At 40.4% G+C, this 27993-nt stretch overlaps 1 protein-coding gene across 3 annotated transcripts; it reads right to left on the reverse strand.

Moving 5' to 3' along the window:
• Window positions 1–1446: 1446 nt before the first annotated feature.
• BVES (blood vessel epicardial substance) lies at window positions 1447–27904 on the reverse strand. Of its 3 annotated transcripts, XM_048298669.1 has the most exons (9): window positions 27768–27904; window positions 22876–23109; window positions 20792–20916; window positions 14876–15063; window positions 13843–13951; window positions 11691–11858; window positions 9479–9620; window positions 4279–4380; window positions 1679–1762 (listed from the first exon to the last, which is right to left on the reverse strand). In XM_048298669.1, exons 2-8 carry the CDS (start codon window positions 23096–23098, stop codon window positions 4313–4315), a joined length of 1023 nt encoding a protein of 340 aa, XP_048154626.1. In that variant the 5' UTR covers window positions 23099–23109; window positions 27768–27904; the 3' UTR covers window positions 1679–1762; window positions 4279–4312. The 3 variants fall into 3 exon arrangements, with proteins under 3 accessions (XP_048154625.1, XP_048154626.1, XP_048154627.1); XM_048298668.1 differs by lacking the exon at window positions 4279–4380 and having other exon boundaries at window positions 1447–1760; window positions 27768–27900; XM_048298670.1 differs by lacking the exons at window positions 1679–1762; window positions 4279–4380 and adding an exon at window positions 5496–6084 and having other exon boundaries at window positions 27768–27903.
• Window positions 27905–27993: the final 89 nt, after the last annotated feature.

The following is a 27993-nucleotide window of genomic DNA, read 5'->3' on the forward strand; positions in this document are numbered from 1 at the left end:
AATTTACTGAAGAACCAAGCCCTTGCCTTTTTATTGTATCAGTATTGCTTTTTTTTTTTTTTTTACTAAATCAGTTCTTTTGTTAGATCTTTGTTTTGCTTACTAATGCATATATCAAGTAAAGTAGCCTATTTTCCATAAGGAGATTATAATTCAATTGTCCTCATTTCTTGAAGGGAAATAGTATAGGAAAAAAAAAAGAAGGCATTTAGTATTTGCATACCAGTTCAACAATTATATTTTTTGAATTTAAATACATTGGGCTTGTTTGCAAAATGACTATTTCAAAACAAGGGTTATCTAAAATACATTCATATTATTGGAAGAGTTTTGGTTGTTGAATTAACCTTTTCTACACTTGCCATTTACTGAAATATCTATGATGGACTAGAACCAGGGAGCTGTTGTTCAGCCTGTAGAAACATCATGTGGATCATGGCTAGCATGTTTCTTTACATTAATTGAGGTCTAGGGGTTCACCAGCTCTGCCACTGCACACCTGACACCTGAGCACTGGGCTACAGCTGATTTTCTGTGTTTATCAAGTAATCTTATTTCCTATCGATTTTATAAAAATTTTCAGGTATGCAGTTTCAGGTAGTAAAATGTATCACTTTTGGTAAACTAACATAGTTATTATTATCTTGCTTGAGAATTGGCACCAAACTTCTGTTATTCTATGTATCAATTTTGTGCAATTCAATAAATGGAAAAGTAGCTATTTTCTGTTATATTTAGTTAAAATATACTATTTGTTCCACGATTTTCAAGAGTTGTCAAAGCTAAGTACGTCACCACATATCACAAACAGGACTGATACAAGTGCCTCTTATAAAAGCTTCCGAATGTCTCCTTTATGAGACTGTACTTTACTAAACTTGCAGGTACCCAGTTTGGGGGTTTGAACAGAATTTCCTACATCGTGTCATTTGTGTGTTACTTTGGGGGAAGGTTAATTCAGAACAGCTCAGTCAGTCCATAAATAAGGCTAAGGAAAATCATGGAGTTCAGTAGAATATAGTTGCCTAAAGAAGAAAAATTTAAGGTTGAAAAGGCCACATTAAATTTAAAATCTTTGGCCAGGAAAAACTAAAATTGAATTCATTATTACAACTGTAGAGTCAAGTGGTGAGATTGGGAGACACTAGAGGCAAATACCTAAAAAAAAAAAAATTAGAGGCAGAAGATTGCGTGTGTTTTTCACATGAGACTGTCACAACAATGATGGTCGGTAACAGCAACATGGCTTTGGAAACAGAGTTGCAAAATCTCCCACTGAAAACACTAAGATACAGACTTCAAAGAAACGTAGGTAAATTAAACTGGATATATTCTCCGCCAAGTAAGTCTAGAAATTTCAGGCTAGTCAGCAACATAATACTAAATTTATAATGGCAAAAGGCAAAGTAGAAATAAAGCAACCAAAAAAGCAACAAAAAACCCACACAAGTTTTTATTTATTTTATTTAGAAGTAAAATAAAACATGACATTTCCATCTAGAAGCCACTGGCATATGCTGCAGTAAATTCAAACATGGAGAGGTGGGTGTAGCTTTCGGATTGCTCCCAAATTCAACTCCTTCCTTTTGCTCTGGAGCTTTGTGCAAGCTCTGATACACCTGAGGACACAACTGTTTAAGGCAGCCGCTGGAGTTCAAGCTTATCAGCAGACGGTGCTTCAAAGACATCATCTTCAACGCTTTCTTCTATCGGCTTCATCTTTGCCGAAGTCCTCAGGTATGGAGATGTCCGGCCTGGGCCTGTCACAGTTACAAAGAAACTACCAGTTAATTTAACAGCATACACCTGCTACATACACCTGTTTGTGACAAAGTGGACACAATCTGGTGATCCTGCCCTAGTTTCTTCATGAGAGGATTTTCTAAGTGAAGGTTTATTTGTTATCTGGCCACGGGAACCAGGAAATTCTAGACACGGGACAGCCAAGCTGCTATGAACCAGCAGTGCCTGTTGCTAACCACAGACACAGCATTCTCCCTAAGTTCAGTGCAAACCCTGACTGTACAAGGTGCCCACTGCTTGTTCCCTGGAGGTCATTTTCTCACCATTACACTCACCCACAGACGCATCTCCATTCAATTACAGCAACATGAATGGCTGCCCCAAGTACGAAGGTGTGTACATCTGCACACTTGCCTGGCTGTGGGGAAAGTTCCTCAGTGCACTGAGCAAACCTCAGGTGGGCACATGATCAAAGCCACAACTGCCTTTAAAGCATAAAGGCATAGAATATGCTGAGTTGGAAGGGACTCATCAGGATCAAGTCCAGCTACTGGCCCTGCACAGGACGCGCCAAGAGTCACACCATGTGCCTGAGAGCATTGTCCAAACGCTTAGACACAACACTCTTGAACTCTGCCAGGCTTGGTGCTGTGACCACTTCCCTGGGGAGCCTGTGCCAGTGCCCAGCCACCCTCTGGGTGAAGAACCTTATCCCAATATCCAACCTAAACCTTCTCTGACACATCTTCGTAAGTTTTACACAGTATGATAATGTAAAACTTATACAAGATAAACAACCACTGAGAAAACAAGATTTACAGGCAAAGGCCACATAACTTTTGACTGACAGTGATTTCACTGCAACAAAACTGCCTTTTAGAAAAGCAGCAACTTGTCTGCCAGAGCAGAGCTCACGCCACAGCTATTACCGGCAAGACATTAAATGGAGTTTTTGTACAAGTTACCACTGCAAACTACCTCTATTGCAGTTAAATTTTCAGCATGAGGGCCAGACCAGAGAACTCCTTTGACATCAGTTGAACAGTTCGATTTTCCATTGTTCAGTCTGAAATTGCATCTCCATGTGGAGGTGTTTTTCTCTCAGTACCCTCTTCTAGAGTTAGACCACCACAACAGTATGAGGTTGTAAACCTCAGCTAATACATGATGACCAAAAAGATTATGAAAGATTCTGAGAAGAAAACAGCAGGCATTTGAGAAGAAAACAGCAAGAGATAAAGGTCTTGCTAACAGACTGTTTGCATACAAGCTAAAAATTAAAGTATTCTTGAAAAAAATACTGATAGCCATAACACACTCCTATTTTTACAAAGGTTTATCAGATATACAGTAAAATGCTGTGTTAAGGAAGCCCACTTATGAGGAAAGACTCATTTGCACTGTATGTGTTACACACAGAACAAAATACAGTTGCAGGCAACACCAGCAACTTATGATAATACTGCATTTTTAAGTCACATTCACAAAGACAGTTTGGAATTGGCATTTTAGAACTTTTTATGTTAAAAATGTACTAGTATTTTCTTCTGACATTCAAAAACAACTTAAACTGCCATGATACAGGGTTACTCAAACACATTTTTAGATACCAAAATTGTTAAACATTTCTTTCCCACAGGTGTGTTTTATGGCCTAAACAAAGGATAACTAAATCAATTAACTGGCTAACGTGCCCCATCCAAAGTCTGTGGGTACATTTGGATATAAAATTGACTTTGCTGGGAGACCAAAGGTGAAAGGGTGCCTGAAAATGCTGAATTACAGTTCCAGCTTATTTTTTTAAGGGGTTTGTGTTTCAGTGTAATTTATTGCTATTTTTAAAATAGTTTTCTTCTGTTTAAAAGTACTTAACTCTCTCCAGAAAACAGAAGTAAGCAGCCATGAATTTGTACAACAGGATCCAATATAAGGTCTAATTCTCTCAGCCTGCTTGTTTCAAAGACATGCTCTTATTTGCCCCAAGTACAAATTTTGTCTACTGATGCCACTATCCAATGCTGGATGGATGTTCAGGTGACTGAGTCAGACCTTCCTTTCACTACGTTTTGTTGCCCTTTCTTGAGGGCCTAAACCAAAATACATATTAAAATTCCTGTGAAACCAAATCCTGCTTTTATGAGTCACAAACTGGGAGAACATAACTTGATTATACCACTCAAAGCATTACCAAACCAAAACCTTTCTACACTCCTGCTCAGCTTAGAAGTTAACAAATACAGATACATAGACGAGAAAGTCTGAGCTATCTTAAACAAGCACCACAGAAAAAGAGACTGTATCTCTAGTAAATATGTGAATGGCTGTCAAGCAATAGAATCACAGAATAGAAACTAATACCAAAATACTATTTAAAGGACTGAAAGTCGGGTGAAACTAGGCTTGAACTACTATTACTTAATTCAAATTTTGGAAAAAGAGATACATCTATTTCACTTACTCATGAATTACATATAGATGGACCATGGATGTCAAGCACAAGTGTCACATGATAAACAAACCCCACTTTAGTACCTTTTTTGAGGATGCCTGCTGAGTTAATGTGATGTTATCAACAGAAAACATCATGCTGCAAACGACTCACTCCGTAAGCATTATAGAACTCTTGTTGGTTATTTCCTTAATATAAAAGCAAACAGTTAGTTGGGTTTCTTAGTTAATTAAATTCAAAACATACTTTTGTTAGTAATTGTAGTTTGGGATCTACTAATTAGTAATTGTAACTCTTTTATTACTAAACACTTTGAAAAAGGCTTAGTATTAATTTCTTGAGAAAAAGAGCCAAAGCTTATTGTTTATAGCACTGATAAAAGCATAATTTCAAAAGCTGTGATTATACAAAAATACAAATGCTCATTTTTTCAAAAAATGTGGAAAATAGAAGAAAACTTATTTATATTGTAGTAGTCAAATATTACATTTGTAACAGGAGGCTTCTGTCCACACAGCAATAGCCTAGCACTGACAAGACAGTATTCCCATAGAGTTCCTGTACAGATAAGTTCCTTTCACTCATTTTTTATTCTAACTAAACAAAAAAAAAGTAAGTTTTTCATTTCCATATGTTTCTCACAAAATCTTCTGAGGATTTTGGATTGTGTTTGCTTGTTCTAAATAAACAAATGTATGACTGTAGAAGGAGGGTCCAGGGAATAACACTGGGACTGTAAGCCTCAGCATGTGCCTTATACTAAATCTTAAAAAAACAGACAAAAAAATACCCCAACCATTGTACTGAGAGCACCCAGGAGATTTTTGAAAACACAGCAGTGGCAATGTAAATGGCAGATTTTTTTGTTCAGTTTTCCCTGTGATCTGAAAAGAAGTGCATACATGGCCACGATCCACACTGAATACAAATCTTTAAGCAGAGCTCACCTTGGTAGCAACCCATCATTGACAATGACAGTACCCAGGAATAACTAACAAGCTATCTTGGCAAAAACAAAGAATGAAGGATTACAGTTCAAGGAGATAAACAAACCTTTTACAGAAGTCAGAAATTTCACAATCAAAATGCAAAGAAGAAATAAATAAAAATATTTCCCAAAGTGTATGTTGCACTGGTGTAGGGGCAATCCCTCTGTCTCCCCAAAAGTAAGGGAAAATATTGGACCTGGGAGGCTGCTGCCTCAGCTGGGCCAAGGAATTTCAGAACATAAAAGACACATAAACTCCTCTCTCGGGGAAAGCACACCCTGTATACCAAAAAAAGGTACACAAACCAAGGAAAAGTACAACAGAGCGAAGTGTATTTATCAAGAATGTGCTAAGCACAAATGCATCTTGGGAATTTACATAATTACAACTGAACTTGTCATGTGCTTCAATTACTTTCTCCCAAAGCTGAAATACTGGTGTAAGAGTTTTGCTGTTAAGCCTGGAAGAGACATTTTAATTCTAACTAATCACACAAACACATTTGTTTTACAATTTCTATCTGAGCGTGCAAATTCAACCAAAGGCTCTCTATGCAAAGGAGTGGCTTCAATTTCATGGAACTTTGTTGTGCATGGAACAGGTAAAAAGCCACTTGAGAGTTTAAAGGTAAAGATCAGAGAACAGACCAACACAGGAGACTTCATGGCAGGAATCTGCTACAGGAAGAGCGGATTCAAGAAGACCAAGTAGAAGGAAGCCTTCTTTCAACAACTGGATCACAGGCCTTGGTAGTCGTGGGGAATTTTAACCACCCCAGTATTTGGTGGAAAGGCAACAGGGCTGGGAGCAGGCAGTCCAGGAGATTTCTGGAACGTAGCAGACCATTTCTTCACACAAGTGATCGATGAGTCAACTAGGGAAGGCGCTCTGCTGGACCTGTCACTGATGAACAAGGAAGAACTCATCAGGGAGCTGAAGGCTGCTGGTAATCTTGGCTGCAGCGTCCAGGAACTGGTGGAGTTTAAGATACTGACCAGCGTGCAAGACAAATAGTGGAATTACAACCTTACAGGACAGGGGACTGTGGCTTGCTCAGGGTTTTACTTGGCAGGAACCTATAGGACGTGGGCTGCAAAGGGACCCAAGGACAGATGGTTGATCTTCGAGGGCACCTTCCTCAAAACACAAGGACAGTCCATTCCAGTGTACAGAAAGTTGAGCAAGCACAGCAAAAGGCTGGCATAGATGAACAGGAAAGTTCTGAGAGATCTCAAACACACACACACAGTGTAAGTGGGGATGAGCTCCTTGGAAGAAATACAGAACCATGGCCCAAGCATGCGATGATGAAATGAGGGAAGCCAAAGCTCAGCTAGACCTGGATCTAGTGAAGGGCAACAAGAAAGGCATCTACAAATAAATCAGCAACAAAAGAAAGACCAGGGAAACTGCAAGACCACAGCTCAGGACACAGCACAGGACACAGGGACATGAAAAAGTCTGAGATATTATATAACTTTTTTGTTTTGGGGTTTTTTTTGCTTTAGAGGTTTGTCCTGAGGCCTGCTAGGGCTCTGCATCCACTGCTAGAGACTGAGTGATGCTTGACTGACAGGAAAACTGGACTGAGTTAGGAACAACTAAGTTGACAGGATGAACACAAGATTGTGGAACCACATGGGTTGCATCCAAGGGTGCCAAGCATTGGCTGATAAAATCACAAGGCCCCTCTCTATCAGCTTGGAAAGATGACTGCAGTCAGGGGAGATAAATGAAAATGCCAACATGACAGCCATTTTAATGAAAGGCAAGATGGAACACCCAGGTAACTACTGACCTATCAGTCTAAATTCATTTCCCAGAAAGATTATGGAGCCAGTCTTCCTGGAAGCCATGTCCTAGCACACGGGGGATGGGAGGGTGGCTGGGAAAGCCATCACGGATGCTGATTGCGTCTGACCACCTTCCACCTTTGGTGGTGAGATCATGGGCTCTGTGGATGAATGGAGTACAGTGGATGTTGTTTACCAGGACGGTAGCACAGCCCTCCACAGGCTGCCACTGAATCCTTCCGGAAAAGTGGGTAAAAAACAGACTGGATAGATGGACTACAGCTTAGGTGGAAAATCTGCTGTACTGCCAAGTTCACAGGGTGGTGAACAGCAGTACAAAATCCAGCTGTCAGGTAGTTTGTTACCAGCAGTGTCCTCAAGTGCCAATGCCAAGGCCTATAATATACAAGATATGAATGACCTGGTTGATGGGATGGAATGCAGTCCAGCCAAGTTCACAGACAAGAGCCAGGTAGTGAGGGAAACTGCTGACAGGGTAGGGCAGTGAGTCTGGACAGGCCATTGGAAACAAGAGAAAAGAACTGACAGAAAGGAGAAGTTCATGAAAGGCAAATCCCTGCACCTGGGACATGACACACCTAAACAGCATTACAGCCTAGGCCCCAGCTGCTTGGAAAGCAGCGCTGCAGAAACAGACCCGGGAGTCCTGGTGGACACAGATGGAATGTGAGTCAGCAGACTGCCCCTGCAGTGAAGAATGCCATTCATACACTGGGCCACATTAGCAGCATATATTGAGCCATATAAGCAAGAGCATAGCCAGCAGGTCAATGAAAGGGATTAACCCCCTCCATCTGGCATTTGTGAGGCAGGATCTGGAGTGCTGTGTCCAGTTTTGTGCCTCTCTGTACAAGAAAGACATGGACATACTGGAGTGAGAGCAGAGGAGTGCAACCAAGATGGGCAGAGGCTGGAGCAGTGAGGGAAAGGCTGCAAGAGCTGGGTGTGTTCAGTCTCAGGAACAGAAGACTCCCAGGGGATGTGACTCTTGTCTTTTGCTACCTAATAGAAGGCAACACAGAAGAGAGAGCCAGACTCTTCTCAGAGGCACGCACTAAAGAAAGAAGGAAAGCAAGCATGAGTTGCAATAAGGGAAATTTTTTCGCCGTGAGGGTGGTAAGTCCCTGGAGCATATTGCCCAGGGAGGCTGTGAAATCTTCCAGCTTGGAAATATTCAAAGCTTGACTGGACATAGCCCTGCTGTAGCTGATCTTGCTTTGGACATGAGCTTGGACCTGATGATCTCCAGAGGTCCTTTACTGCCTCAACTGTACTGTGATTCTGAATGTCCTTGCAGGGAATGGAGGAGAAAAAGAAAACAATACTGGATTTTTCATCAAACTATATCCCAGGTGTCACCCTTGATGTTCTAGTAGGGGGAGGCACTAGCAGGGCCTTTGCTTCTATCTATCTGGGCATGCAGACTACACCAATGTTAAGGAGTAAAACCAGATAGGCCCTCCAAGTCTGAAGGTGTTCCTGGATGAGAACTGTGAGGAACACAAAGAAAAACAGATAATTAAACAGAAAAATGCAAATATTTGAAAACATTTCCTCTTCTTAGCAGAGATTTTCACCATAACAAATAACTGGTAGTGATTTTTTCCTCATATATTTGACTTTTAATCACTAAAAAGTAACATTGCCAAAATCAAAATAAATAATCCTGTATGATCCTTTTAAATGCTGTTAAACTAACAGCTTGTGCCAAATGAAAAAATTTAGCATCCTCTGTGGCTTTTTTATTCAAAGGCTGCTTTCAGAATTCAGGCTAATGTTGACATTTAGATTCAGGTGAACTAAAAACAGCTGACAGCAAAAGCCTAGAAAGAATAATTTAGAATGTTTCCATAAAGTAATAAATTACAAGAATAGAAGCAAAATGGTCAGATGTGGTTTCTTCTCTCACTTCATCTCTTCTCTACTACTTCTGTCATACAAAGCACTGGAGAGGAGAGCCTGTGAGGATATTTGGAGATTTTCCAGGTGACATCAAAATATTTGACATATACCACATTTCTCCAGACCCTGCTAATACAAACTGTCTCAGGAGGAAAAGTAGAACACCAGGTTGCTGAGGGGAAATGTTTTGTTTGGGTTTTTAATTTCTACAAGCACCAGTCACAGACCAAAGGACATACTACTGTGACCGGCACTGTACATTCAGTTTTGCCCCATTACTATAAACATTCCATATTATGTCTAAACATAAATATTATGCCAAAGATTATTGCCACATATGTTGGGCTCTTTTTCCAGTATGTATATGAGGTATCTTCATTTAGCACACAAAGCTTCATGCAGCTAATGACTGCCCTGTGGTAAGGTCCCTTCATTTAGCTGATGTACAGCAGCACCCAAAAAGCTACAGTCTGCTCCCACAGAGGAGGGAGCCCACAGAGGGCAACAGGAGTTCTGCAGTAGTCTCTAATGGTCAACCCAAGCCGTGTTCAAAACTGGCACCAACTATTCTGAGCACTCACGAAGAGAGGATGCAGAGGAAGTCCCACGAAGGAACATCTGCAAGCCATCCTCGCTGTCACTGGTACTGGCCATACTGTTCCTCATCTGCATCACAGAGAGCTGGGAGCAAAGGCTGGGCTGTCGATCAATCTTCTTTGAAGCCTAACAAAGAAAACAATTATTGTTTTTAAAAAGATATCAAGCAAATTAAAATAAAAATGGAAAGTTACTATTTCCCTTGTAATAGATGCTCTGGTCTCAGCTGCAATTATACAAGAAAATTGTTATAGGAGAAGATTCTATGCAGTGTAAATCAATTTAAATGACAATAGAAAATGCCAGTAATATACTGGAATTGGAACATTGACAAGTATGAAACTGCACATTAATTATTCAATTTCAATTTGCTTTCATACTGAAATTTTCATGTATTTTCTTACAGAAAGCTTGGGGTTTATTATCTGGTAATTCATTATTTAAGTACGATGCTCTGCAATTACATGTAGTCTTTATGATGAACGTGGTCCTCCTTGCTAAACAAAACAGCATGCTATATATAGAGGCAATTTATACCTTAACAGAAACATGTTCATTTTACTGGCTTTTTATTTCATCATATTAGAAAAGTGGTGAATGTCATTCCTTCCCAGTAGATGACCATTTGGCTCTCGGTTCTACTGCAGACTAAATGCATCAGGTGAGCATTATCCTCTGCCTGTCAAATGGTCTGAGGAGCTTCCATTTTGCTTTGAGTAGCCTTCCTGAGAAGCCTTTGTACTATAACATTTATACGAAGCCATACATTGTACCTCGTTAGGTATTACTGCAAGTCAGAATGCTATTTTAGGTATATGTGAAAGGTGGCAATCAATGACAAGACTATAATGGATAACTCCACTTTACTGAATTTTAAAAGTCAGGAACTAGAATCCTATTTCATGCCGAAAGGAATGACTATTTGCTCAACACTAGTGAAAGTCTCCTTAGGTAGGAGAAAAATCACAAGCTTTCTTACAAAATAAATTCATACTTTTCTGTTTTCCAACAAATAATTATTTGATAGTTTTACCTTCTTACTACCATCTCAAATATGGATAATCAATACTCAGTTTATTTCCATTGTCCCCTATGTACAGAAGTCAACCACGACATTTTATGATGAGATTGACACCAGTTAAAAGGCATTAAAGACACCAATAATATTTATATTTGACAGTGAAGCTTGTGAGAGGTGACATGAACATAGAGTGCTGGAAATGGGAAAATTAAGAATTTCTTTGACAGTTCTCATCCTAAGTTATGTAGGAAGAGCTCGTGCAACAGGATTTTTATTTTAGGAAGAATAAAAAGATACTACAAATTTCCCAAATGCTCACTCAGTTTTTACAACATACATTTTCAAAACTTACTATAATCAACCAGCTACAATAATCTTAAATTTATGTGACTATTGCAACTAAAAACAAAGACTCAGTGAAGCTAAAGTGTGCAGATGTTAAGTCAAAGGAGGGGCAAAATTTGTTGGATTTTTTAATTCTTCAAAGTTATGATAAGGAATAAGTAAGGAGACAAAAGTAAACCAAGATGGTTCATATATCCATGAGTACACCAAACCACTTAACCAGGACACCTAAAACACACTCCCTCTACAGGCAAAGAACGAGTTAGGCCACTTAATGGTTTACATATAAAATACAAATAAATAAAATTACATGTATTTCATGATTCCTTCCACTAACTGCATCATATCAACATAATGATTACTTTTTTTCTTGCATTTGCAACCCTCAAAAACATGTTGAAATTATTCTTACTAGTAATCAGTATGACATAATTGTTTGCCCCTGGTAAGAAAAATTTTTAAGAAAAAAACTCTGAAGCTTCTTTTTACAAAGGCACTCATTTGTTAGTGAGAAAGGATACCCAGGGAGAAGCATCTTTTTAGCTACTGGCCATCATGTCTAATAGCTAGCTAGAAATATTTCCACAAGCTGATCCCTTCTGAATCTCAGTTACTCAGCTTTCTTGTACATTACTGTGTTAACTTTAACCAATATTGCTCTGGAAGAAATGTGGCACTGACTCACACCTTGGCACTCAAAGGCCATGAGTGTGCATTCAGCAGCTGGTGGCAGCAGGTTAAAATAAGGTGCTTTAAGAGCATTTAAAATTGAAGTAAAAACACATTTTTGTGTGGGAGGAAAATTCCCAAACAAAACTTAAGCTGCTTACCTTGTCATTTAAGGTTGGGTCATTCAATGAATAAAGTTTATTTGTAATATCTTTGCCAATAAGGTACTTAAAGATCTCATAAAGAAATGGCTCAGACTCCAGAAAGTAAGTCAGCCTTTCCCTGGACCAGCACAGGAACTTGCAGTTATCATCTGCAATAATAGTGACCTGAAAAAAATTACATGCTCAGAATTAGCACATTTGAAAATGTTTTAAGATGAGCACATTTAAACATGCTTTTAAATAAGTGATACCATTTTATTTTTGCCTCCAATTAAAATAACTCTTAAAGCCATCAAGCTTTTTGGTATCCCTTTGTTATGAATGCGATATTTACAAATGTAAAAATTGTCAGCTATTTTTTATCATTATGTTTTTAAGTAATATGTGTAGCCAGTTTGTTTTTCAGAAAACCTAGGGGACAATAACACGGGAAAAATCTCTCATGAGTTCCCAAAGTGTAAAGGCATTTATGTAAGAGGAAATTTATATATGAAGGCAGTCCTGTAGTGATAACAGTACTTGCAATAGCCCTATATGTAGCTTGGTTTTATTTTACATCACTGTCACCAAACAGGAACAACTGGTGTCACCCAAGGGTCTCAATCAAAAAGTTTTTAGTGATTAAAAAAAAATATTTCCATCTTCCTCTCATAACCATCAGCCCTGCTGATCCCACAAGTACTACCTTGTAGCAGTTGAGCCAAGGCTCTGTTTGCTCAGTTATTGATAACCCAGTTATGGGTATTTACAGGGGAGCTTGCCCCCTCTCTCATGGGAGGCTGGACCTGCCAGGTTCATCCCCCTGTGCCAGCAGAGGGCAATGACACACCAAAACCCACACTGGTCATACCCAGGGGCATGTTTTGCAAGGGGAAGTCAGGCATCTATGAAAAAATCAAAATCAGGTGCTCTCTGCTTTTACAAGATAACATTATATCCTGAAAAAAAAAATTAAAAACCTATTGGGTCCGAGAAATAATGGAAAACTGTCATATATCCATGGATTTTTAACTCCAAAGACTGTAATATAAGCCCACAATCTGAGGAAGAATTCGCCAGCACTGCCAGCAGATGGGGTCCTTAAGACTGAATCCGTGTGCTCTTGAAACAGCAAGGCTGTCGGTATTTACATGGCAGCAACAAGCAGAACCCACGAGTAAAGGATGTACACTGCTCCAGATTACAGTAACTTCTAAGGCAGGCAGAAGCTGAGGCATGACCCTTTTCCCTTGAGAGGGACTGATACGTATCCAGTTGCTTCCAAGAGAAAGGGGCTGTGCCAAGAGGGCAGCCAGGCTGTGGGAGGCCTCACTGCTGCAAAATGAATGCATCTGGACAAGTCTCTCCCCCTGGCACTAAGCCTAACGTTTGACTGGAACATATGACATCAATCACTGATTTTAGATTCTGCGCTGCTCTGCCTCCCTCCCCTTCTGCCACGGTATCAGTGTGGATGCATCAGTCAGTCAGTCTGGGCATTACACATACCTAGCTAAAGAACATCACGTAAGAGGTAGCAAAATAGCCATTTCTATGGAGAAAAAAACCTTCTCTAACAGTATTCCATCCCCCCAAACTATAATAAAATATATTTAATATACCAGCATAATTACACTGCCAGAGACGTATACCCTTATTGTTCCCCATATGAATATTTTTATTCTGAGATAATGTTCAGCTTATGTTTCTTTAACAAATTGCAAAATGACAGAGGTATTAATACACCTTTATAAATACCAATTTCTGATTACTAGTGCCTGAACTTCTAGACTTTCATTATTACAATAATGATTTTCCCCACTTTTTTTTTTTTAACTGGCGATGAGACCTGTTCATATCATCACATTTTCCATCAAAACTGCCTCTTCAATTATTTGTCCTGAACAATTTCTTAACACAAAATAAACTTGGAAACAGTGAAAGAGAACAGAATAGCAAAAGCCAGACTGCTTAGTGCACACCATCATAATACTGCTTCACAGCATTTAATTTTAAAAGTTATTCTTGATATGGTCCATTTTCAAACACCTGTACTAGAAGGCTAGCGAAATTATCCAAGTCTAATAGTTCACTGTTAATCAAATTTATCCTCTATTTTTTTTTGTGGTCTCACCAGCCCATATGCAGTGACATTTAAAACAAAATGTACCTGGAATTTCTCACCCCGGTTCATCTGTGTTGATCGAAATTCAGGAGAATCTATAAAGGCACAGGGGTAAATATTGTGTAGAAAATGCCCTCGATAAGACACCTTCATTCTGGAAATAAAGATGTATGAAACAACATTTTAAAATCATGGAGGCTGATTAATTTAATCTAAATTTGGGTAGGACTATTGACAATGACAAAGCAGCCGGTAACAGGAAAAAATATGTTCATCTTCTGGAATATCACTCCCAGAGCTACCCTGTTTTCTGCCTAAACCTCCACTGATTCCAAGCAGAACAGGCTGCCAGATAAATAGAGAATTAACAAACATGGCACGTACCCACAAAACATTGTTATTCAATATGAGAAAGGTTGTGTTATACAGCCAGACCAGAGTCAGGCTTCCCTTAGATAAGTAGCTTTGTGGTAATGAGTAAAAAAACAATTAAGCCTGACATCACTGTTGCTGCCAACAGAAACTGGTTAAAATTTTGGCCAGAATTTAGTATGAGTTCCAAGATTACAGCTTGGCCATGGGCATGTATTTTACCCATTCTCACCCAGGTTCTGTCTGCCTCTGGGCAGTGCACCTGCCCTGCTCTACTTGCATGTACAGGTGCAATGAATCAAGTCCAAAGGCCTGCTGTTTTAAAGCCCACCAGAGGGATACTTTTCCTTCCCTCATGCACCACATCTTTTAACCTTAAAACCTGAGAATGGACTGAGAAGATGACTGAGATATCTAAGATCCAAACAAACCTCTTGCATTTTTTTGCAAGATACTGACTTTGGTATTACACAAGTATAATTCCCACTAAAATCCATGCAGCTGCACATGCAAGTGGATACACAATGTGCTCCCAATAAAAGATATCACCATCATCTGAAAATGGTGTCACAAAAGAGTCTATAAGTATAGACTATTTGACTATAGACCATAACATGCTACAAACAATTACAACCTCAATGATTTTCTAATTTATTCAACTATCACACAAAGCGTAAGACTGTCCCCAAGCTTTTATAGAACCTACTTCCCCTTCAGCAGGATGCTTAGCCTCTCATCAACTGATGTTTTATCTTCTGCTGCATAGGCTTGACCTGTCTTTAAAGTCTGAATGTTGCAGAATTGTCCAGTTAGTCTTTGGAAGAGCTCTGGGGGCACATGGAGAGGTTCAAACATCCTCTTGTAGAGGCTGCTAAGCTCCTTCTCTATCTTGATCTAGATTGGGAAAACAAGAGACATCAATAAACACAGATGAATTAGTTAAAAACAGGTAAGACTGCACACATGCTTTAGCTTGAGGAACATCTTTGGCTTTATTATGCTTAAGCAAGGAAAGAAGTGGTAAATGTGTGATGTCTATCCACAAACACTGCCTATGACAGGGTGACCAAAACCTTATCTAAAATTAGCTAGGCTGGCATACTCGTGCTTTAGAATGCTGTTCCATCCAAGCGGCACATTAAATCACACACAAGGAGCCTTCTGAGATTTCTGTTGATGCAATAGTGACTAGAACTTGGGCAAGAATTATACAGAGAAAAAAAATGAGGTTGTCTTTCACACCACACGCACATGTCACTCTGGCTATCTCTCAGGCTCTCCTGGGAGCCTCTCTCATCCCTGAGCTTCTTGGCTTACTTGCAGCAGAAAAGCAAGTCCTGAAAAACAAACCAAATATATTGAAACCACATGTGATGAGGGAGGGAAAAATACCCCCAAAAACATTGCCAGCTGAACATCCCACATCTAAGAGCCCACCCAAATGCAGGCAGCAGCAATGAGAGAAAGGATGTTGGCTGAAATCCCAAGCCTGGAAATCTTCCCTGAATGAAGGAAGCAGGGGACAAGACAATATTACAGCCTTCCTGAAAGCAGAGGCAGCTTGAATAAAGCCTGCATATTTGCCATGAGGAAGACAAATTAGAACAATAAGTTTCAGATAATGAATAAACTAAAATAAAACACAGAACAGAGAATAAGGAAAAGCAGCAAAGAAAAAATGGCAGAAAGTAAGAGAGAGAGGCAAGTTTCTGACTCATGTTCAACTCTTCCTCCAGGACCTGCAGGTCCTTTTCTACAAAGCTGGTTTCCAGCTGGTCAGTCTGTGGCATGTGCTGATGCACAGGATTATTCCTCCCCTGGTGTAGTACTCCACACTTTCTGTTGAACTCCATGAGGTTCCTGTTGGCCCATTTCTCCAGCCTGCTGAAGCCCCTCCAGATGGTTTCCAACCTTCTGGCCTATCATCCACTCCTCACAGTTTTGTGTCATCAGGGTACACATCTTCCCCACCACTCAGATCATGAATGAAGATGTCAAACAGCACTAGGACTAGCACTGGCCCTGAGGTTACACACCACACACTAGCGTCTGTGCAGTACATACCTCCAGCTGGACTTCTTACCTCTGATTACTACACTCAGCCCAGCCATTCAGCCAGATTTCAATCCATCTCACTGGGTCCTTATCCAGGCCACACTTTAACGGATTCTCTATCAGGATTTTACATGAGACAGTGTTGAAAACCCTACTGAAATCAAGGTAGAGGACAGTCACCATTCTCAGCTATTGGGTCAGTCATTTCATCATAGCAGGTTATCACAGAATGGCTTGGGTTAGAAAGGACCTTAAAGATCACCTGGTTCCAGCCCCTCTGCCCTGGGCAGGGACACCTTCCATGAGACCAGGTAGCATCAGAGCTTCAACCTGACCTTGAATACTTCTAGGGATTGTGCATCTACGGCTTCTATGGGCAACCTGTTCCAATGCCTCATCACCCTCACAGTAAAGAAATTATTCCTAATATCTCATCTAAACCTACTCTCAGTTTGAAGCATTCCTCCTTGTCCTGTCACTATATGTCCTTGTAAAATGTCCCTCTCCATCCTTCTTGTAGGCTCCCTTCAAGTACTGGAAGGCCACAATTCTCCCAGCCTTTCCCCACAGCTCTATCTCTGTGCTTGGGATCCCAGAGCACTCCAGTGGGATCTCATCAGAGCAGTCACCTCCCTCACCCTGCTGGCCACACTGCTTTGGATGTAGCCCAGGATACAACTGGATTTCTGTGGCTCTGAGTGCACATTTCTGGGTCAAGTCCAGCCTCTCATCCACCCCCAAGTCCTCCTCAGCAGGGCTGCTCTCAATGTGTCCATCCCTCAGCCTGTGTTGATACTGGGGGTTGCCCTAACCCAGATGCAGCACCTTGCACTTGGTCATGTCACATTTCATGAGATTTCCATTGGCCCACTTCTTAAGCCTGTCCAGATCCCTCTGGATGATATCCCAGCCTTCAGGTGTGTCAAACAACTCAGTTTGGTGTCACCTGTAAACTTGTTGACAGTGTACTCAATCCCTTTGTCTATGTCATAAATGAAGATAGTAAGTAGCACTGGCTCCAATACAGACCTGAAAGGGACATCACTTGTCACTGATGTCCATCAGGACTCTGAACCTTTGATCATTACCCTCTGGATGCAACCCTTCAATCAGTTTCTCATCCATCTATTATCAGGCTGGCTAAGCACGACTTCCCCCTGGTAAATCCTTGCTGATCACTCCTGTTTACCTTCTTGTACTTCATGTGCATAGAAGTGGTTTCCAGGACTATCTATTCCTTCTTTTCAGAGATTAAGTTGAGACTGACCAGGCTGCAGGTCCCTGGGTTCTCCTTCTTGCCCTTTTTGAGGAAAGGAGTGGCATTTGCTTCCTCCATTCCTCACGCACTTCTCTCGGTCACCAACATTATTCCAAGACTATCAGAAACGTGACATCAGCTCTTGTGGGTGTGCGACATCAGGGCTCATGGACTGACTGTGTCCAGTGCATCACCTGACCTAAAGTTACACTGGTTTCATACAATCAATTACTAGTTATATATTCCACCAGCAACTACATTCATATGGAATCCAGGTTTAGAATTTCCTGTATGTTCCTTATGCCACAATCTTTAATACCTCAGAGGACATCTACACAGACAAAACAAGGATTAAAAAGAAACCTGCAAGAGAAATTGTATTATGCTAAGGATTGTCCTGAGCTGTTTGATTTCAAAACATATTCCATATACCCACAAAGCTAGATGACTATTTGTTTTACCAACATGTTTTCCAGGAACTCTTTCATTTTTAACAGCTGTACCAATTTAATTTGCACCTCTTTCAATACATCACCACTGCAACTTAAAGAAATACATTTTCATCTGAAAAAGGAATTTAAGTGGCTCCCAAGACTTCCGAGCCCAAAACCATGCACACAGACACGAGGGCAAGTTTTGGCCCTGGAGTGTTAATCCAATCCCTTAACCAGCACATGGTTCATGTTTCATGATCTTCCTCTTGTGTGTAATACTGTGAGGAGAAAGCAGGTGTAGCCACTTTCTTAAAGACCGATCAGATTGCAGACTGGAGCTGTGTTTTAGATGGGCTCCCTTGTAACAGACTATTCCCCCTTCCCAAGCACAGCTGACTGCTCCTCCAGTCATGCTTGTGGGTCATATTCCAAACAAGCCATATGGGTAGGTGTAATGTTTTGTTCAGCAGGGGTTGAAATATTCTGGGATGCTGCCAGAACTCCGAATCAGACACTGATTAGGCTCAGCTTCCACTCAGACTAAAAAAGCAAAATTTGTAAAGCTCCAAGGAATCAAAACCACAGAAATAATCTTCTGGTCAGAAAAGAAACTCACTGTGATTTTGCATCCTCCATTTAATAAAATAAATATTTAGCAACTGAACATATCAATTATTCATTTTGTAATACGACTAACTTGTAATTATTCTGCCATTCCTTTCTTTCCTTGGAAAGATCTATTGTGAGAATGACCAAAACTGATTGAGATGGGCAATACAATAGCTGCAGAGAGAAAATATCATTCAAAAATTAGTTCCTAAGAGTTTTAATTCTTTTCCCCTCTTCTTTATCTTCCTTTAGGAAAAACAGTTAAAACAGCCTTTGGGTTCATAATAAACATGTTAGACAGCTAAAAAGACATGACTATCAGGCATCACTTTGAGTATGCTTGTTGATCTTAGTTTGTAACAAAGATTCATATATTTTTTAATAATTACTGAAATTATTATGTATTACAGCAATTAAATAGCATAATATTTTCCATGAAATGTTCATAAATACTGTAATTTCTTAATGGAAAGAAGACTACTGAAATTAAATCTTAATATACAAAAAACCAGCACTACCTGGCTAGTCTAGCAGATCTAATTTTTGGCTAAGCTTTTTAAGTTGCACAGGTCACATAGCCCTGTTGATGGTAACCTTTGGGTGAATCTGTGCTCCATACTAGAGGAACTCTGCTGTAGATAGAGCCTCTTCCTTTTTTAACACATGTACTCAATTTATCAACTTGTTGTAGACAGATGCAATTTAACCTTTAGCCTCTTTTTATATGCTGTTGTTGCCTGCCAGAGCATGAGCAGTGCAGAGTTTATGGGAGTGCCAAGCACCTCAGTTCTGCTGTGGTTACACTGCCAGTGGGAAAAGGGCTACAGAAAGAGAAAGCAAAGTTAAAGTAGGCACTCCAGGCCTTCCTCTCTTAGAAGCAATTTTTTACCAACTTTGGTGACTGAGTTTATCAGTTGAGTTTCATGTTCTTATACAATTCCTTCTTTTTATATCCACCTACAGAGTACTTCAATCACTTCTACCACTTAACCTAACTCCTACAAATAATTCTAACAAATTTACTAGAGGATTTCGTGAAAATAGCTGACTCTTCAATAGGATGAAACCTATTCCATAATGCACAAAATACCCCAGCCTATGACAACATACCTTTTAGTAGACAACTGCAATTACAAAAGAATATTTTTCTTTTTTCATTCAGTATTGATTTACACATTGCAAGGTGATTTTTTTGTTTGTTTTTTTGTTTGGTTGGTCTTTTTACTCAAGCCCAAACCAGCACATCATCCTCCCAGGATGCTTTTTTCACTCTCCAGTAACCTTTTATTTAGATTTTTGGAAAGGGTTGGATGGGTACAAGCCCAAGGACCATTACCTATGTTTAAGGATGCCACAACTCATTTTTAAAATACAAATAAGTTTTAAGGCTTGGTTTCCTAGGGAAATGGGTTTCTATCAGCTGTGCACTCTTGCATTTTGCAATAATTTCTGACTTCGTTGGCCGCTTCCTGTCCCATCTGACAGAAGATCAGAAACCTCAAGATTTATTAAAAGGCTTAATTGGTAGGTGGGTTGAAGGAAAGCAGAACATGCTACATTGGTTGAGCAAAAAGACTGCAACACGAGTTCGTCCCCTATTAGAGACCATAGTACTTGCATGGGGTATTTAGTTGTGGGTGCCTGCAGAGTAGGTAGAATCTGGCCTCACTGGCTCTCTGTTATCACAGCTGCTACTTTGTGTGTGTGCTGGACAGCATGGCCATGGCTCACTAGCAGAACCACAAAGCAGTTTCATCATAGGCTGCATCTTGATGGTGACATAAATGGATCGAATAGGCTGAAAAAATAGCATTAGTAATACTAACTAGAGAGGAAGTTACCCTTTAAGTAGTACGATGACTCTTCAAGAGCAATTTGAACTGGAAATATTTACTATACATCTACAATTGTCTAGTAACAGATCAGTCTAGTTAGTTTTAAGCTACTTCCTAGGCAAGACAGAAGTCAAGCTTCATGCTGCCTCACCAGGAAAGGAAGACATATCTAATTTCTTAGCTGCTTTCTTGCACAGGCTGTGTCAACTCGGTGAAGAGCTTATTTCCAGCTAGGTTTTGTTTTCTTTTTTGTTTTTGGTACCAGTTTTTGCACACTTCCAGAGTGTGTCCAGAGTGTGATTTTGGGCCAAACATAAAAGTATCCTGCTGAAAACAAGTACTAATCCATTGGTTTGCCCAGCAAACATGGGCAAAACTTCCTTTTCTTGCATCTTACTAGGCTGCTTGTGAAATTTAGCTGTTATACGTACCGGTCTTCTTTTATACACTAGGTATATGAAATGTAAAAGGTTGACAACTAAAAACACAGAATTCCAGATCATTATGTCCAAGGCACAACGATAGAGTGTAGCCCAAATGATGAACAATGCGCATCCTGTAAAAATAAAAAAAAAAAAAAAAGGAAGTTAAATTCCACCAACCAATAAACATTCCTAGAAAACCATCAAGAATATGTCCACTGAGTATAATTACACTGAAAAACAATATATTCTACGAATTTTTTTCTTGTGTTGCATTAATTAAAATTAATTTTAAAAGGCCTATAAATGAATGTTCACAATGAATTAGCAAAGAGGAGTTACATAAAAACTTCCTAAAGTCATATGCAGATGTTTTTGAAAATTAAAAGAAACTGTAATTGCTGATGCAACAGGGTCACATCGGGAACCTGAATTCTCCTGTGTAACGTCAAAGACAAAATTTCCAAATGCTTACTCTTTTTTTAGTTGCCTTACTTTGAATAATGACACTTGTTTTAAAAGATAAGACATCCTGTATGATTAGGGATTCCATTTTCAGCCTACAAAGACAATATTTATCAAGTGATGGATTATGCATCAGTGAGTCTCTCCCAGATAACTGTGAGCCTACCATCCAACAGAGGTGGCTGGAGAGGTCACAGACATATTTTCCCTTAAGTTTCATGCAAAGATAAAAAGGAGACAGTTCTAAATGAGTGTTCTTACCCTCTTTCTCCCTGAAGATGACATTGAACTCAGTACTATCCAGTCTGTCTGGGTTGCTAACTGATAAGGCAGCACTTATATATGGAATCAGAAGAATCAAAATATAGTGACTCTTGATCTGCTTATTAATTAGACTGCAAGGCACAGGAGGATAGGATGTCTGGAAATACTGAAGAGCAGCAATATTGCAGAGCAGCACAGAGGTGGGGCAGAGTCAAAGCAAAGGGAACAGGTCCCTAGGAACCAGGCCTCATTACTCATTCTACCTACCAAGTAAACCTGCTTCCTGCTGCCACCTCAGCTTGCAAACTCTGATTCCATATCTGCTTTAAATACTACAAGATCTACAGATCAAAGTGGCAGGCTCAGCAAGTGCAGCGCTCCTTTTGCTTTTAAAGCCAAGATAAAAGGTCTTGCAATGTTCAGACCCTTGGTCACCAGTGCAGTCTGTTTTAAGATGTTACCCTATAATAATTATAAAATAGAAAATGCAAGATCATTGTAAATTCAAAACACTTCTATCATAAAACTGACCCATCCTGTTATGCCAAGAAGCACTCACTTAAAAATACTTAAGCATGCTCTTGTTGGATTGGATTTATCTTTCTTAAACTGCAATGACTCACTATTCCTTCTTCAATCACAAGGATCTTGTCCCACACAAGGTACAGAGGCTTTGAAATAGCTGTGGGACTGCAATGTTACAAATTGAACCACATTTGCTCAGTCCCAGGCATGCCAAATTTAGGTTTTCCTCTCAAGTCAGATTCTGGTGTCACAAGATTCCTACAGTGGTAGGAGAAATATGACTGATATCAGAACACAGAATACACTCCCTATCGAAAGGCTGCACTTTCAAATCAGCAACAAAAATAATGCTGGTGCACATGTTTGAACCCACACTAAAAGAACACATGGGCTCACAGCAAGCTTCTCAAGGAAGACCTCACCTACCTCAGACACACTAAGGCAGAGCACCCGCCAATACACAGTCCCAGTACTTACTTGAAATATAAAATAAAGGTCTTAATGATCAGACATAACTGGTTTGAGGTAAGTGAATTTCAAACATCCAGTTACATCTGACGTAAATTATGTCCGCTTGTTTTCAAGCTGACATCTTCACAGATTTGAAATTGCAAATTACAGTTCTGGGAAGTTTTAAGAGCCTAGAGGGTTATATAATCTTTCTAGAAAAGGTGTGTCAGGGTCAAAACAAATCCTGTCTTAGACCAAAACCAGCTTCATCAGAGCACAACGGCCATCAATAGAGGTGGTAATTTTGCCATAAGGTGCAGGGACCAGCTCCATAATGGTCAAACCCAGACATTTCTGTCATATTTCTTTCTCCAGAATAATCCTCCTACCTATGGTGAGCAGGCCTCGCAGAAGAATCATATGAAGATTCAAAGTAGTTGGAATTACCAGTCCGACTGCAAAACAAATGTTTGCCACGTGGAAAACAAGATGATGAATCTCTTTCCAGTTTTCACATGCAGTCTCATTGAGAGGATCAAAGGTGGCATTTTTTAAGTCTGGACCAAAACCTAGTGGAGTAACAGTGAGTGGGCTCATTGCTGTAGTATTCATCTTGGAGACTCCTGCAAGGAGAGGAAAAAAGTTCACTATGCATTAAACCGAAACATAGTAGACATACACAGGGATTTTACACCTATTTTCTCTCTTCCCAATATATACTTCCCATTATTATTAATGGGGAAAAAAAATGCTTTAAAAGGGTAAACTAGATCTATAGTTCAGCAATGCTTTGCTATCTCTTTCACCTAAATCATAGCTACCAAACCAAAGAGGCTGCTAAGTCTGCTGCCAGTCTTTTAGGGAAATCACTTGATCTACACACAGTTTGAACAAGCTTGCAAGACCGTTGTCTGTGTGTGGAACTGCTGGAGAAAATGAGACAGCTAAATATTATTTCTAATCTAATCTTAACACATGGGATTTTTTTGTTGTTGTTGTAGTAATAAATATAACATATATACCTTTTGCATCAATTAAATGGAAAAAAAATATCTGTGGGCAAATCCCAATACAAAATAAAAAATACTATTAAAAACAATCTACAGGGAGAAACTGGAAGATTACGAGACACTATCTTTGGAATATTAAAAGCTAGTCTCTCTAAGAAATGCAGTTAGTGTTACAAGCTCTCCAGAAGATCTCTCAACCCAGAGCAGATTCCAGCTGAAGGAACACAACTGGTCCTAGATATGTCTGCTGTCAAACACAGGAGAACCCTGCTACCAGCAAGGCATGTATGGTCTCTCACTGCCACAGCAGTAGAAATTAGAGGGAGGTGGGCTTGAGTCTTGTTAATGAAATATATGCACATCATCAATGAGCAAGCAAGCTCCGTAACATACAATGTGGTGGGATTTGCATTCAATTAAATTCTGTAGAGACAGTGCACATCCCTGATGTGTGTCATTGCTAACTGCCATGTAACTCATCTGCTCAGGAGAAAATTTTGAGTCACAGTTAATGCACTATTTCCTGCAGACTTGAATATACTCTGAAACATCTCTGTTAATTGAGAGTGCTTCTTGGGCTGTGAAGTAAATTTCAGTTGCTTCATCCCTTCCTTTGATTATTTTCTCCCAATCAACCTGTGTACAGGGTGTAAGCAAACTGGACAGTTTTCAAAATTAATCAGTGTTTTAGATCCCTTCTTACAGCAGTGGGAAGAAACAAATCCTCAACCCTCTCTTACAGTTTGTCTCCAATGCACAGAGCCTGACACAGCTAAGGTATGCCACAGAACGTGCAGAGGCATCCTACAGGATCAAACACTAGCACAGACATAGCACATCCATATCTGGATTGAAACGATTCTCAAGGAAAAAAAATTATCTAATCCTTTGCCAAAATATACAATTCACCTATTCCTTAAAAGATCACTTTCCTCTTTTCATTCCTACATTAATTATTCCCAAAGATTAATCTAAATGTGGGGGTGTGTCATAAACTCTACGCTTAACTGTTACCAAACATCAGGTCTATCCAAATACACTCCTACTTTCTTTCAGCTCTTTCATGAATTTATCAAGAGAGTCATTAGAGCAGCTTCACTGTCCTGACAAAGCCACTCACGCAGGGAGCCAAAGCCTGGCCCTGTGTGAGGCTGCAGGACTGGCATTTTAACACACTCATGAACAGAAGGGAATTGCTAACTGGATAACTATGCCTGTGCTCATCTTACACACATCTCATCACGGTGCTCCTGTTGTTTTCAAACAATATAAACTCCCTACACTGGAGCAGCAGGATCTCTAGATATTTTTCCAAAAAATCATCATACCTATATTCAGCCTTTCACTGCCCAGTCATGTGCCAGTAAAAGCACCACTTAAAATGCCAATAAAACAAGTACAGACAATCAAACTCACATACAGATATAGAACCAACCCTAAGTCCTTCAACTCAACATCAAAACAGGCTTCAAGAAGTAACTTCAGCTGCATCTGATCATAAATCAAATCAGCCTTCCAAATGCTTGAATTTTAATAGCAAAATTTTGTATTGCTCCTCTGTGGGAATAGAGGCTACCTTACTTTAAGAGTTGGCTCTAAAGCATCATATATTAGAAGACTGGAAGCCCAATGAGCCAAATTAAATATACAGCACCTGACCATCTCGTTCTCCTCACAGCCTAGTCTCCCCTTCCTCTCCACAGACACTGATGCAACAAATCACTAGCCATAAACTGAAAAATAACAGAAAGGAGTTTCTCCAACAAGTGATGATCAAGCTATTTAATGCGTCCAGAGTTGTAAGGGGATGTTCAACACTTTTGAAGGTCAGGCTTACATACTAGATTGCCTAAATTAGAACCCAGGAACCTAAATCTACCCACCTCCAGTTTTTTATAAGCTTTGTCTTTACTACCTCAAAGTCTTTATATTAATACCTCTTTATATGAATACTTCACTTACTACTCACAAACAATAATTACAGCTCCCCTAACATACTGGAAACAGCAGAAACCAGAACTTCTCCATCATGATGGTATTTAAAAGCTGACAGAAATAGATTGATGCTGTCTGCAAAATGACATAAGGACAGACTTTGACATGGGCTCTGAATTTCAACTAGGGAGACCGCTTGAGGATCGACAGAAAAGGCAGACAGGCAGAGCTACAAGCTGTGACCTAAAGTGTCTGTCTACAGGTAACACCAGAAAGACAAATAACCAAAATGTCAAAAAACTGTAATTTTTGGATCAATTCTTTAGTCCTAGCATCTAGTGTTGCAGTAAATAATATTGAAGAATGAGGAAAAAGGCTGCAGTTCCACAAATGAACAAGCAATTATAATTTTTTACCTCCTGTGACCTCTGAAAGTCAAAAATTAATTTTTTAAGTACAGATTCAGGCCTTTAAAACTTTAATTATGTCTACTAAGGATTAATATAGCACATGACTATTTAGTCATACACTTAAGTCTTCAATGCAAAGACATGTATTAATATAAGGAGTTAAAAAATCAACCAACACCGTCAAATAATTTTGGGAAGGTGGGGTAAAATAGCATCCACTGAAATGAAAGCTTTATGGAGCATAAGACAAATCATTAAAAGAGCATTTTTTAATATCCAGTATATATCCATCATATGGATTTAGAATTGCCAAACTAAGAATTTGAAGATTCAGATGATTGAGAACTCAAGCCAATTTGTTATTCAAACAGGAGGGGAAAAAGAGGATATTAAAAAAAAAGGAAAACAGGAAAACTCACTGACTCTTTATTAATGAACCTAACAGAAATTAGTATGGTGAACAAAAAAGCCTTTTTTTTTTTTTTTTGTGCATGAACTTGATAGAAAGTTAAGGTAATACATGGTGGTCTTAGGTCAGAAAATACAAATTCTTGGAATAAAAATGAGATGAGCATGCTCTAGGATTTTGCTATACTCAACAACAGCTTTGTACAAGAGACCAAACTTCTGAAAGGCATTTTCAAAAGGTTTAGTCCACAAATATTGAGTCACAAAGATGACTTTGAAAAATGTGGGAATTTTATGGATACCTACAGAACATTCACAGAAGACAGACATAGCAAGAAATGGTAAAGCATGAGAACCGGTCAGCCAAGCTGATACGGGACAGTGCTGAATGTCCCACCCGAGGCATTACCTATCGAGATTATTCATATCCCACAGCTTTACTGGTCAACATTATTCAAGTGAGCTTATTAAGTCTCTGCTTGAGTATGTTTCTATAACTTTACAGTCAATGCAATTAAAAAAAACAAAAAACAAACAAACAAAAAAAACCAACAACAACTCAACTTTTTTTTAAATTATACCTGCAGAACTTTTAACAACTTTTCTATGGTCTTATAGCACAGAAGCTGCATAGAGGATTTAGGCAATAATTCTTTTGCGAGCTAAAGACAAACTACTAGAGGTAGTATAGCTGAGTTAATTACAGTTTAAGTTACAATTTCCTCTTTTACAATGAAGTAGGAATTAATAGGAAAGTGGTGTAAGAAAAGATGTATTCCAATCCGCTCTTGCAGCAAGTCCAATTCAATTAAATGCGTCAGTAACTACAGAAATTTGTTACTCTCTTTAGCCACTTTAATCTAGAGAAAATTGAACAACACGTTATTCTGCACAGTCAACAAAGTATCCACTCCGTGATAAAAACTTGCGCCGCCGCAGCACAGCAGCCCCGCTTCTCCCGAGCTGAGCGGCCCCGAGGGTGTGAGTGCCTTGGCGCTCGCTCTCCCCTCTGCCTACAGCGCTCACAGATGCGCCGAGCGCCCGAGCCCAGGGGCACAACCGCAACCCCCGCCCGCAGCCCCGCTCTGCGCTCCGAAGCTTCCTTTGAGCCCACAACGGGCGAACGCCAAACCCACCATTTATGCAAAATAATCGTGAAAATAATTTTAAAAATTTGAAAATAATCGAGCAACTGGTCCCTTTTCCCCCAAAGGGCCACTTTCAAAGCTGTAACCCGTCCATCCTCCCCGCGGGCAGGGCACAGGCGGAGACCCCGGTCCCTGCTGCGCCCGCAGCCGGACACGGAGAGCGACCGAGGGGATCGAGAGACCAGGGACGAGACCGCGCGTTCTCCCCGCTGGCCGGGCAGCTCCACGGCGGAGCCCGGCGCCCACCCCTCCTGCCGCCGCCGATGGAGCGAGACCCCGGGCTCCGGGGCTGCAGGACCCGAGGATGCGGGCGCCCGCAGCCGTCCCCCCATCCGCGGTGCCGCCGGCGCACGGGAGGAGCGCCCCTCACCTGCCCCGCGCCCGCGGAAAAGTTTCCCGACGGCCCGGGGCTGCCGCTCGTCGCTGCCGGCCCCGCGTCCCGCGGCGGGCACGGAGCCGCGGCTGTGACTAAAATAGGCAGAGGAGCCGCGGGAGCTGCGGGCGGCGCCAGCGGGGCCGGCACCGAGCGGCCGCAGCGCGCAGGCGCCTCCGCCGGCCCCGGGGCTGCGGGCGGGCCGGGAGGGGCGGGGGCGGCC

This window comes from Corvus hawaiiensis, chromosome 3, assembly GCF_020740725.1.
Source record: "Corvus hawaiiensis isolate bCorHaw1 chromosome 3, bCorHaw1.pri.cur, whole genome shotgun sequence".
In the NCBI taxonomy this organism is placed as follows: Eukaryota; Metazoa; Chordata; class Aves; order Passeriformes; family Corvidae; genus Corvus; species Corvus hawaiiensis.

What these genes read in the sequence shown, in the direction of transcription:
- BVES (XM_048298668.1), bottom strand. Translation starts at nt 23,098, where the DNA reads ATGAATACTACAGCAATGAGCCCACTCACTGTTACTCCACTAGGTTTT. An exon ending in GCGAGGCCTGCTCACCATAG is followed by an intron (nt 20,917 to 22,875) that starts GTAGGAGGATTA and finishes TTATTTTTACAG; the next exon opens with GATGCGCATTGTTCATCATT. An exon ending in AGCATCCTGCTGAAGGGGAA is followed by an intron (nt 13,952 to 14,875) that starts GTAGGTTCTATA and finishes CTTTATTTCCAG; the next exon opens with AATGAAGGTGTCTTATCGAG.